Source organism: Micromys minutus (genome assembly GCF_963924665.1).
Source record: "Micromys minutus genome assembly, chromosome: 25".
NCBI lineage: Eukaryota > Metazoa > Chordata > Mammalia > Rodentia > Muridae > Micromys > Micromys minutus.
This window is the reverse complement of record NC_137960.1, coordinates 40856537-40869766: the sequence shown is the minus strand read 5'-3', so window position 1 is coordinate 40869766 and position 13230 is coordinate 40856537. Positions and strand designations below refer to the sequence as shown.

Sequence of the window (13230 nt, the reverse complement as noted above, 5' to 3'; positions counted from 1 at the left end):
GTGGTGTACATCTGAACTTCTAGAACACTGGAAAATGGAGCAGAAAAGGGGTGAGCTTGAGGTCACCCTGGCAGAGGAGGGCCTTGTCTCTGGAAAAGAACGTGTGGATATAGTATCTAGACGTAAACCTGCAAAAGCCAGAGGAAAGAGCTCATCTTCAAATACCAGTTCACTGGAGTAGTGTGCCCAGTGTAGAAGCTTAGAACACAGCTTGCTTGAACTCTTCTCGCTTAGTTTAGGTGCCTGAAAAAGGTGATACGTGAGTCGAAGTGTCTGAGACACATTTTTCTAAAAGAGAACTTATTTTTTACCTGTTGGTGAGAATTTACTTCAGATGTGCTCAGTCATTTGTCATTAACTCATGGTATTCAGCCAAACTAATGAAGAAAGCTTGTTTGTGTTTTAAATAAATTAGATTTTTAAAAAGAAGGGGAAACATAAACTAGGAAACTAAGGTTAAAAACCACTTCAGAGAATTTTTCTGGCTAACATTATAAAATATATATCCTGGCCAGAATCTAGGAAACTCGGATTTCTTTTTAATTACATGACCAGCAAGAATTCTAAGTCAATGACAATTCTAAAAACCTTACTCCTTAATGCTTTTCAGAGTGACTTTATAAGACTCCAAGGATAGAATTATTTCAATGCAGAAAGAGTATTGGACCTCTGAGGTGAATACTGATGCCAACTAAAGAGTTCCTGGTGATGTGTGTCCAGTTCAGTGTGAGATGCTTTGTGTTTACTGCCCTTGGAACTTTCACACTCTACTAACAAAACTAGGTATCTGATGATAGAGATATGTAAGCTCAGGGCTGCACACATAGTCCAATGGTTCAGAGAGCTTTTTGCTCATCTAGAGGACCAGGTTCATTTCTAGAATCATACAGTGACTCACAGCCACCTGTGGCCCCGGTTCCAGGAGATCTAACAGTCATGTATGTACTGCATATATATGCAAGCAGGCAAAACATTCATACATGTAAAATAGATTAAATCTTTTTAAAACGTAAGGTCCATATAAGTCTTAAAAAGACTTTAGTCACTTCTATGTGCTCCCATATCTAAAGCAGTTTTTAGCATTTGTTAAAGGAAAGAAAACTGTAATTAGGTTTGCTGTGACTTACTTCACTCTGACTTATTCCTGAATTGATGTATTTATAGATTCAGAAAGCAGCCAGCTCCTCCAGAAGTGAACTTGAAGGGCGGAAAGGCACTATCTCACAGTATTTCACTACTTTGCACTGTCCTGTGTGTGATGACCTGACTCAGCATGGTATCTGTAGTAAATGCCGGAGCCAACCTCAGCATGTAGCAATCATCCTCAACCAAGAAATTCGAGAATTGGAGCGTAAACAGGAGCAGCTCGTAAAGGTACAGCCTTGATCAGCAGATCCAAACATCCAAACATTCTGGTTCTTCAGAGGTGTGAGTCCAGTTTGAAAAGTGAAGTGAGCACCCTGAACAGATAGACTCCTAATACAGTTGGGGCTGGAGAGCCAGCTCAGTGATTACAAGTACCTTTTGCTCCTGCAGTGGACCTGAGCTCAGTTCCTAGTACCCACATTATAGACAGTTAGGAACTGATGTAGTGCCTGTTCCAGAGGACCTTCTGCCTCTATGGGGACCTTCATGAATGTTATCTACTCAAGCACATACACATAAATATTAATATTTTTAATTAACACTGCAATTTAAAAGTAAAAATGGCTTAAGTTATTTTACAGTTTAGGTTTTTGGTTTTATAGGATAGAATATTGTTTATTAAGCCTAATATTACAATGGCCATCTACCCAATATCTTTTATTTAAAAATGTGTTACAGCTCTGCAGGCAAAGATTTCTTCAATGCAAGTGTAACAGTTCTGCTCCCAGAGGGGAGGTCTCCCCCATTACAAGTGTAACAGTTCTGCACCCAGAGGGGAGGTCTCCCCAGCAAAAGCACTACAGCTCTGTTCCTGGCATTACAGAGGTATCCTGGCAGTAGAGAGCCAAGGAATACCACAGAGTCACACTGCACGGGAAACCCAGGAGGATGCCTCCACGCTGCTGGAAGCAACAGGGAAATGAGCTGAAAGTAGGGTGGAGATTCCCAGGGTGAGGACTGATAGGACTTTGGTTTCTGAGCTTGGGTAAGCTCAGAGGTTCATGGGTTTTCATGTTCAGGGATTGATGGGTTTTCTTCACCCTTTTGTCTTTCATTCCTTCCGTTTTTGTTTATTATTGGGGGCTAGAAAGGGGGGCAGCATTATCATTAGACTATTTGCTGCTAATTTGGTAAGTTGTCCTTCCAAGTTTGATCTTCATTGTCACAGTGTACCTGAGTGCTGCAGGCCTCAGGTAACAGAGTGTCAATACTAAGGGCTAAGGCACAATAGCAGTCTGAGGGCTCCAGCTGTCCACACAGTGTGTTCATGCGGAGCTAATGCTGTCTGTGGGACCAAAGAGAGATGTGGGTGATAGAGTTAGCACACAGATAAGTAAGAAAATCTAGTAAAATGGTGGTTGTGAGTTTGACCCAGGAGAGACATACAACCAACATTCTCCAGAGCAGTCAGGTAGAGCATCATTCAGTAGCTGAACAGCAGAGGGTAAGGTCTGAAATGAGATGGTGTTATAGGGATGTGTGATTATTTTATATTATATTATATTATTATAAAATGAGTGGTATTATGGATGTGAGGACCTTGAGAAGCATTAAACCACTTTCATCGTGTGTATACCTAGGGACTGAGAGAGTGGAATGTGTACTTTGTAATTTGATTATACCTGATGGGCATATGCAATGAGTGCTGACAGTAAAGCTTACCAATGACCCCTGTCTCCTGTCAAGCACCCTGGGTCCTTAATTGGAATATAAGAGTCCCCATTCTGCATAAAAAGTAGAATACCTTCCTAAATATATATTATGTCTCCTATAGGACCAGTAAGAGCAGCCTCCATAAACCTCTGGCCAACATCAACAGTAGTTTCTAGTTTAATCACAGAGAAAACAAGCATAGGGAATAGGTGTTTTAGAAATTAATTTAGGTGTTGTAAGGATAAGCATCTCCTTTTGGCCACCTGCTGGTGACCACATGAGTGGTCTGGTTGAACTGTTTAGTGTAGGTTTCCATAACCTCAAATCTCCATAGATAGATTTCACTCATAATGGGTGTGAGCAAGAGAAAGTAAAAGGATAAGAGGTAGGGCATAACCAAATAGGGTTGGGTTGGGACTCTGCCTCATTTGTTTGAGACTGGAGGCAGGCTGGTTGACCTTGGTATCATCTGAAACTTAAGAGAGCAAAGTCCTATTTGGTTTGAAATATAAGGAGGAGAGTTATGTTGAGATGATGGATGGTAGAAAGGACTTGAGATGAGAAAGGTGAATCTACTGAAGGAAATCAGTGAGCTTGCCGGCAGTTGGGGTAGTAAGGATGAGTTAAAGGGGTCTGTACATTCATGTGAGAGAAAGAGTTGTGACCCGAGGACAGAAGAAAACCAAGTCCCGCTGTTGATTGAAGAGGGAAGAAGATGAGGATGAGCTGTTGGTGGTGGGGAAGTTACAAGGAACATGTGAAAATAGTCTAATAAGGGGTTACAGTGATGGGGAGAGGTGATGGCTGAAATATGAGGCCAGGAGACAGGAAAGCCATCCATCCATAACTAGACAGGGAAGATGAAGAGAGGTTTCTTTGAGGGAGGCCTCACAGGAGAATCAATGGCAGTTTTTATCCAATCTGTATGAAGTTTTCAGGAGTTTGATAAGAGTGTTTTTGAGAGAGCAGTTGGTTCATTCAACCTTGCCTGAAGACTGGAGATGGTAAGGTCTATGAAACACTATGGGATGTTCAGGGCTTTGGCTAAGGTATGAGAGATTCATGGCCATTGTCTGACTGAAAGGAGGTTAGAACTCTGAAATGGGAGATGGTCTCTCTAAAAAAGAGATCAGAAACTGTCTGTGATCTATTACTAGAGGTTGAGAAAGCCTCTACCCGTCCTGAAAATATTTCCCAAACCAAAAATTATCTGAAACATCTAACTGTGGGCATGTGGGTGAAGTCGAGCTACCAGTCTGACCCAGGGAGGAGGGATTCCCTGGTTTGATAACTGGGGAAAGGAAGATTCCTTTGCCCAAGATTAGCAAATTTTACAAGAAGCAGTGACAGTTTAAAAGCGTAGATCATCAGAGGCAGGCTGTAAATAACTTTTAATAAAATGAGATAAAGCCTGGCTGTTAGGGTGAAAGATCTGATGCAGATAGAATAAAATTTGTTGAGTGTCTGAGGATGAGGATTGGAATGGTTTGAATATGCCTGGTCCATGGGAAGTAGCACTATTCAGAAGTACACATTATTGGAGGAAATGTGGCCTTGTTAGAGAAGGTGTGTCACTGTGGGAGTGGGCTTTAAGGTCTCAATGCTCAAGCTCCACCCAACGTGGAAAGACAGCCTCCTCCTCTAGATTAAGATGTAGGACTCTTGGCTCCTCCAGCACTATGTCTGCCTGCATGCTGCCATACTTCCTGCCATGATGATAATGGACTAAATCCCTAAAACTGTAAGCCAGTCCCAATTAAATGTTGTCTTTTATAAGAATTGCCTTGGTCGTGGTGTCTGTTCACAGCAATGAAACCCTAACCAAGACAGAAATTGGTATCAGGGACTGGAATATTGTTGTGATAGGCCTGACCCATGTTTGTTTGTAGGAATATGGATTTTCAGATGTTGGAAAGTAGTGGGATGCTTTAAATGATGCCTAATGGGCCATTCTAGTAGTAGCATAGAAGACAGTGGTGCTGAGGGTGATTTGAACTGTAGGGGCCTGGCTCAAGAGGCTTCAGAGCAGAAGAATTTTAGTATGTAGCCTAGAGGTGGTTCTTGTGATTTTGGTGAAGAATATGGCTGCTTTTTGCCTTTGTCCAAAGAGTCGGCCTGAGGCTAAGGTAAAAATACTTAGATTAATTGCATCTACAAAGGAAGTCTCAGGAAAGCCTAATTTAGACCTTGTTCTGTGGTTCACTCTTATGAGGAACATTTTCATCAAGTGTAGCAAGCTTAGTAAGGAAAAATACAAAATGCATGGCTCAAGGATTAAAGAGGCACCAGGAAGTGGAATTTGCATTCAAGGATATTAAATGTAATTAAAGGAATGGTCACTTAGGGACAAGATCCTACCCAACTAAAGCTTATTGTTGATGTGTTTGAACTTGAACAAGGAATAGTTACATCATGTTAGGTGGGTGCTACTATGGCCTGGGTATTGTTTTCATTTTAACATAAAGAGGTATGATTATATCAAATTGATAGGGATCGATTGTGATGGCTATCCTTGGTTGTCAACTTAACTATATCTGGAATGAATTGCAATCCAGAACTTATAAAGATCTTATGAATAGGTAAAGGCTGAGGTCTAGATGTTGTGGTACATGCCTTTAATTCCAGCATTTAGTAGACAACCATGCAGATCTCGGAGTTCGAGGTCAGTCTACAGTGCAGGTTCCAAGAAAGCCAAACTTAGGCAGTGAAGGATGTAATAAAACAATATTCCCAACAATAGAGGAGTGAGTAGGAGAGAAGAAGTGAGTCCACAGAGCTTTGTCAGAAGTGAAAAAGTAGCCCCAGTGGCCAGAAGGAAGGAGATTGAATGCTCTAATACTATAATGACTACCCAAGGCTCCCTGTCAGAGATGGCAGTAGTCAGGCCAAGGGAGCCTGGGTCCTTCAGTCGTCCATGGCCAGACCAAGGAGATCAGCTAAAGGGTGATCTGGGTTTGATTTTCCTAATTGATGGAGTCTTTCCAGAGAAAGACTATTTCTCCTGCTCAGTATTCCTGTAGTTGCCTATAGTTTTTTGTGTGGGGTTAGTCAACTTTAATATGTCTGTTCATGTTTGAGCGGTCATATTGGTTGAACTGTGGACACGTAGCTACACTATAGGAGGGATAGTCTGGCAGCAAACTCCCTAATTCTCCAGTGCTTACATTTCTGCCCTCTCTTCCACAACGTTCTCTGGGCTCCACAACTCTGCATTTTGATTATGTGTGGTTTCCTATAATGATTCTCTGGCAAAGAGAAGTTTCCTTGATGAGGGGTGAAAACTGCACTACCCGCCGGCATGAGGACAGATGTTTAGAATGTGGAAAGTGTACTAGTTTTGTAAAGAGGGTCCGTGACCTCACAATGATATTTTTTAAATGTCTGCCTTTTTAAGTTAAAACATAAGTATCCTGTTTCTGTTAAATTTTTAAATCTAAGTGTGGATCAAGCTGTAACACTTGGTTTAAATCACCAGTAAAAGCTGTAGAAGTAAACATTTCAGCTAAACTTAGCAAGTTAAGTGTTCCAGGCTAGATTATTTACCAGACAGGCATGGAGAGCGCTTAAATATTCATCAGTTGTCCTGGCACCTTAGTGTACTGTAGTCCATGTAGTCGCAACACAAAAATGCTATCTTGGGGGATAGATTGAGTCTCTAGGCAAAGATCTAATTAGCTAAGTGCTCCCTAGAATAGTATGCTGTCTTTGTAGAGTATATGCTTCTAAGCAGTTTGCTTGTTGCAGTGATGTGACATTGGATACAGTGACCAGCGTGCTTAGGAAAATGTGCCTTTCAGTTGACATGAAGCATTTTACAGATCAAAATTTCAATGCCTTGTGAGCCATGTTTAAACCAGAGCCCTTTCCAGAAATGAGCTGGAGCCGTAACTGCAGTGACCTTGTTCATCTCCCCAAACATGGTCTAGTGCTGTTGCTGCTGTCCTGTCTGCTGTCTCGCTTGATTCTAAAATGTGGTCTAGGCTGACTGGCTTAAGAACTGCTTGATTCAGGTCATCTTCCTACCTGAGCCTCCAGCTGAGACTGAATGCTCGCAACTTCGACCCCCTTCTCTAACCACATAGTTCATCTATATTTCCTTAACTCTGAAGAGTTCTCACTAGTATTGGTTTAAACTAGTTTTTCACGTTTAGTAATCATTTTAACTACATTTATGACTTGAAACTAAACATCATGTATACCTGATTGTGTAAGGCATCGTAATATTTCTCCTTTGCTAGAAATGTATTCCGGGAATGATTATTCTTAAGTATTGTCTTAGTTAGGATTCTATTGCTATGAAGAGACACCATGACCAAAGCAACTCTTAAAAAAGAAAGCATGAAATTGAGATCTGGCTTACATCATGGCAGGAAGCACAGTGGCACAGTCAGAAATGGTGCTGGAGAAACAGCTGAGAGCTACATCCTAATCCACTTACAGAGAGAGAAGAGACAGAAACTCCGGGGGCTGGCATGGGCTTTTAAACCTCAGTCCACTCAAGTGACACACTTTTCCAAAAGACCACACCTCCTACACCTTTCAAATAGTGCTACTCTCTGGTGACCAAGCATTCAAATCTGTGGTCTGGTGGGGTGTTCTCTTTCAGATTAGCACGTTACATGCATTCAGTCCGACTTCTAAAGTCACCATTCGTCTGTCAGAGTCTCAGCACTGCTAAAAGTCCACAGTCCAAAGTCTCTTCTAAGGCTCATGGCAGTCTCTGGACTGTAACCCTTGTATGCAGAGCACATGCTTTAAATTTAACATGGCATAGAACGTGTGTGTGTATATATTTTCTTTTCAGTCCAAAAGAAGGAAAAGAAACACAGGAAATACTGGACTAAAGCAAGACTAAAACCCAGCAGGGCAAACTCCAAATTCTGTATCTCCATGTCTGATGTTCACTCTTCAGAATTCTAGCTAATGTCAACTTTGTTGACTGCAACATACTAATTTCTCTTGGACCGGTTGCACACCCTGTTAGCAGCTCTCCTTGTCAGGGATCCCATGGCTCTGGAATCTCCAACATCCTGGGGTCTCCAAGGCAACCCAGGCTTCACTTTCACAGCATCACATGATGAACTCTCTGAACCTCCATATAGGGACTCCCTTGATCCTCTAGCCGTACTGGCTTTCCTTTTTTTTTTCTTTAATTACATATTCTCTCTATTTACATTTTAAATGTTACTCCCTTCCCCCCTACTCCCATCCCCCTCCCCCTCCACTTGTTTCCATGAAGGTGCTCTCTCAGGTGCTCTCTCTCTCTCCTGACCACCCTCTCCACCTCAGTGCCTTGGCATTCCCCTACACTGTAAAAATGTACCTTTACTGGACCAAAGGCATCTTCTGCCATTGATTCCAGACAATGATATTCTCTGCTGCATATGCAGCTGGAGCCATGGGTCTCTCCATGTGTGCTCAGTGGTTTGTGTTTTAATCGCTGGGAGCTCTGGTGGGTTGGTTGGTTGATAATGTTATTTTTCCCATGGAGTTGCAGACTCTTTCTGCTCCTTCAGTCCTTTCACTAGCTCCTTCAATGAGGACCCTGTGTTCAGTCTAGTGGTTAGCTGCTAGATACATCCTCAACTGTATCTGTATGACTCTGGCAGAGCCTCTGAGGAGGCATCCATATCTGGTTCCTTCCAGTAAGCACTTCTTGGCATCAGCAATAGTGCTTGGGTTTGGTGGCTGCATATGGGGTGGATCCCAGGTGAGGCAGTCTCTGTAGATCTTTTCTTCAATCCCTGCTCCTCTATTTGACCTTGTATTTCCTCCCATGAGTGTTCTGTTCTACCTTCTAAGAAGGACTAAGGCATCCACATTCTGGCCTTTCTTCTTTTTGAGCTTCATGTGGTCTGTGAATTGTTTCTTGGGTATTCTGAGCTCTTTTTGGGCTAGTATCCGTTTATCAGTGAGTGCATACCATGTTTGTTCTTTTGTGACTGGCTTCCCTCACTCAGGATAATTGCTTTTAGTTCCATCCATTTGCCTAGGAATTTCATAAAGTCATTGTTTCTAATAGCTGAGTAGTACTCCATTGTGTATATGTACCAAATTTTTGTATCCATTCCTCTGTTGAAGGGCATCTATCTGGGTTCTTTCCAGCTTCTGGCTATTATAAATAAGACTGCTATGAACATAGTAGAGCAGGTGTCTTTGTTATATGTTGGGTCATCTTTGGGGTATATGCCCAGGAGTGGTATAGCTGGGTCCTCAGGTCCAATTTTCTGAGGAACCGCCAGACTGATTTCCAGAGTGGTTGTACCAGCTTGCAATCCCACCAACAGTGGAGGAGTGTTCCTCTCTCCACATCCTCACCAGCATCTGCTGTCAGCTGGATTTTTTATCTTAACTATTCCCCTGACTGGTGTGACGTGGAATCTCAGGGTTGTTTTGATTTGCATTTCCCTGACTTACTGGTTTTCCTTAGCCAGTTGAGGGAGCTCCAATAATGTGATCTTAGTCAGGGTTTCTGTTCCTGCACAAAACATTATGACCAAGAAGCAAGTTGGGGAGGAAAGGGTTTATTCAGCTTACACTTCCACATTGCTGTTCATCACCAGAGGAAGTCAGGACTGGAACCCAAGCAGGTCAGGAAGCAGGAGCTGATGCAGAGGCTATGGAGGGATGTCACTTACTGGCTTGTTTCCCCATAGCTTGCTCAGCCTACTTTCTTATAGAACCCAGGTCTACCAGCCCAGGGATGGCACCACCCACAATGGGCTGGGCCCTCCCCCCCACAGGCTCCTTTCTCTGTAATAACTCCAGCTTATGTCAAGTTGACACAAAACCAGCCAGTACAAATGTCTTTCTTATGTTGTTGACTCTAAAGCTAGAACTATGTGGTCAAAGCTGCCAAGGTTTGCTGCTTAATGGGCCTGAAACCCAGCCCCTTCTTCCATTACATTTTTCCTTATTAACACCTTATACATGTTTACATGTTAAAATGTGATGACTTAGTGTGTGACCAGTATGCAGTGACTGGATCAGATTAATTGGCATGTCTTTGTATTAATAATATCCTCTCCTTCCCCTTTTGGGTGAAAGGTCTTATATCCAGAGCTGGTCTCAAACTTTCTGTCTAGCAGAGGATGACTATTAATTTGTGCTGATCTTCCTGCCTCTAGCTCCTGCATGCGGGTTATCAGTATACACCTCCAATCTAAGTGCATTCTGATACCTGTGATGCAGCCCTTGTTTATTTCTTCCCTCCCAGCCCTTCAGTGATCATTATTACACCCACTGTTTCTACGAGGTGTGATCAATTTTAATTTCTGTATATGAAAATGTGGCAGTTTTTTCCTTCTGTATCTGGTGTATTTCATTGGTCGCATCCTTGTTGCTACAAATGACAGGTTTTCCGTTATGGCTGAATAATACTCTATTTTGTAGGTATGCCTTATTTTTCCTATTTATCTACATACCTCAGGTAATGCCATATCTTGATGGTTGAAACTAGAAGCTACAGTTAACGTAGGAGCTGAGTGTGTCTTTGATATAGTGATTTCATTCATATACTTGGTAGTAGAAATACTTTCATGATAATTTTATTTCCACAGGTTAACATCCCCAAACTGTTTTCTGATTCATTAATACATTTTTAAAAATAACTATTCTAATTGAGATTAAATGATATCTTAGTGTAGATTTGTTTGTTGGTTTTTGTTTTTTGAGAGAGAATGTTATAGTCCCGGTTAGCCTGGAGCTCAGGGTCCTCCAAGGTGAAGGATTATAAGGATGTGCTAGCACCCCACATCTCCACTGTGGTCTTGATTACCATCCTGCTTGTTAGTGATGTTAACTGCTTTTTTCATATTTATGGGATTTGCTACTGAGTTTGTGTTCCTTGTATATAGTGGGTGTTTCTTATCACATGAATAGTTTCCTGACATTTTCTCCCATCCCACCATCCTTTACTCTCCAGAAGCACCTTAGTTTTATATAATCACAGTGTTGGCTGCTGCTTTGCTTGCTCACATATTTTCAAATCATAATCCTCAGTTGTGACTTTTTCAGCAGTGTGTGGAAGTCTCAGTGGGTTAGGTCAGTTTTTAAGGACTAGAACTGAGGCAGGGCTCTTCTGGGTGCTGGGTTCTGACTCAGTGCCCTGGGTGAGCACAGGCAGCCTTTCTGTGCCTTTCAGAGTAACAAGCAGTATTATAAATGAGGGTGAACCAAGAAATGGAATGAATCTTGAGACCATTTTGTACTTTCTATGAAATATGCTAGGCTTCTGGGATGTTAAACAGATAGAACTTTCTGTACTGGGTTAAGTGTGCCAGTTGACTGAGGTAACAGAAAGGAAGAGGTGTAAAAACATGTTATTTACATATATGTTTATGTTGTATACACACACAAATATGAAGCATTCCTATTCTATGTTTTCTTCCACTTTCAGATATGCAGGAACTGTACGGGTTCCTTCGACCGACACATCCCTTGTGTTTCTCTCAACTGCCCAGTACTTTTCAAACTCTCAGGCGTGAACAGAGAGTTATCCAAGGCACCATACCTACGGCAGTTACTGGACCAGTTCTGAGTTAGCGTGTCCCAGAACTCCAGGTGCTACTCCTTCAGTGTTTACCACTCACCCTCTGCATGGTGCTTTCTCAGCCTCCATCAAGTTAAAGACGGTCATTGTCTGCCATCCAGGACTATTGAAGACTTCTGCTAACTGAATTAAAAAGTATACATGTTGCTCTCTGAATAGCTCACTTCTTACAATGTACAAATTCCTCATTATTTCACCTTTGGACATTGTTTTATAATAATACAGGTGTTGGATTTGCTCCAGTTTATGTACCATCTTGTAAATCCATTTGAACAGCTCATGTTTACTTCCCTGTGGAAGGAACACTGAAAACCTCTTAAAGAAAGTCATTCGTGTGTATTCCTGAAACTGTCTGTATCAAGACGTGTTGCTTAGAGATATCCACTCACTTTATAATTTTGACTGCAAAATATTTTGTAAATACACTTTTTTACTTTTCAAACAACTGAGTAAAATAATGTGCAATGAATTTTATACAATGATTTTCACGTTGTTGGTATATCTCCTCTAGGTTTTGCTTGACTCAAAGGTAGATTTGTTACTTTGATCAAACTGTGCAAATAGTACCATGTGTAGCATTTTTGAAACCTTCTTTTCTAAAGACCGCTGTCTTGCTTTAGCTACTAATGGGGCATTGTGAGGAACTGTGCAAAGACATTTTTGTTACAAACCTGTGGGCCTGTTGCAATACTTTAAAAATAAAATTTAAAAATTTATTCCATTTTGCTTGTTTTGTATAGACATTTCTATTGCTTCTAAATATGCTTAAAATATTTTCTTTCCTTATGTACTGTACAGTTAATCTTATTTGCCATCCCTTGAACACAAATGTGTATTTAGGATATTTGTATAACTGTATAAAATGAAAAAGGAATTATGTGGTCAGTGCATTGTTTTTTAAACTGGAAATCTTTTTGTTTTGAGAGTTAATAATGGAAACCAAATTAAAAATTGAATAAAATATGAAATACAGTGCTATGACTTTTATCTTGCCACAAGTAGAATTCTCTTCATCTGTTCTATAAGCAACATGGGTTCCATCTAACCCTAGGCTTTCCTGATTTCTAGTGAGGTAAATGTAGGGGCTAGAGATGTAGCTCAATTGGTAGAGTACTTGTCTCGAATGCAGGAGGCCCTCGGCTCCATCCTCAGCACCACATAAACACAGTAAGCATGTGCTTAGGAAGTAGAGGCAGGAAGACCAGGAGTTCAAGGACAGCCTCACTTATACAGAAGATCTGAGGCCAGCTGGGCTACCAAAGGTCCTATCAAAGTAAACACTAACACCAGGTTCACTGGCTTTTATACATAATCCCAGCCCTCTGGGAGTCTGAGGCAGCGCAACTGCAAATTATAGTTCAGTTTGGGCTACATGCTAGCTATCTTGGAGGGGAAAAGTAAACTTAGCTAATTCTTATAACCTGACTGCCATTCTTTTGCCCAAGCTTTGGGATTAACTTTTTTAAAGACAGCAGAATAATCTAGACAAAGTTTAGCATTCACCTTTTCGATCAGATTGTTTAGTGGTAGGTGGAATCTCACTTACGGCCAGACTTTTAGACTAAGACTGCAGAGGGGAAACAAAGCAACATTACCTCTTTTTAGAAGCTTAAATGCCAATCATTTTCCCATAGGAAAAGCTCATAGATTGCTATCACCATTCAGGAGAATGCCCACTGCCGGGGGTTTTATTTTATTAAACTGGGTTTCTCTGTGTGGCCCCAGATGCCCTGGAATTGACTCCGTGGACCAGGCTGCCTCTGTCTATCCAGTGCTAGGATTGAAGGTATGCACCACCATGCCTAGCCACTGCCAGAATTTAAATATGTACTTATAAATAGTGGAAAGATTAATCTTTGGAAATGGCATAATAATTATGG

At 41.4% G+C, this 13230-nt stretch overlaps 1 protein-coding gene across 2 annotated transcripts in view; it reads left to right on the top strand.

Annotated features, from left to right (window-relative positions):
• Positions 1-12252, top strand: part of REV3L (REV3 like, DNA directed polymerase zeta catalytic subunit) — a 152483-nt gene extending 140231 nt beyond the window's left edge. For both annotated transcript variants that reach the window (XM_080938254.1, XM_080938255.1), the window contains exons 31-32: positions 1165-1374; positions 11198-12252. In XM_080938254.1, the coding sequence (XP_080794380.1) occupies positions 1165-1374; positions 11198-11338 (351 nt within the window). In that variant the 3' untranslated portion in view covers positions 11339-12252. The remainder of the gene's footprint in view (positions 1-1164; positions 1375-11197) is intronic.
• Positions 12253-13230: the final 978 nt, after the last annotated feature.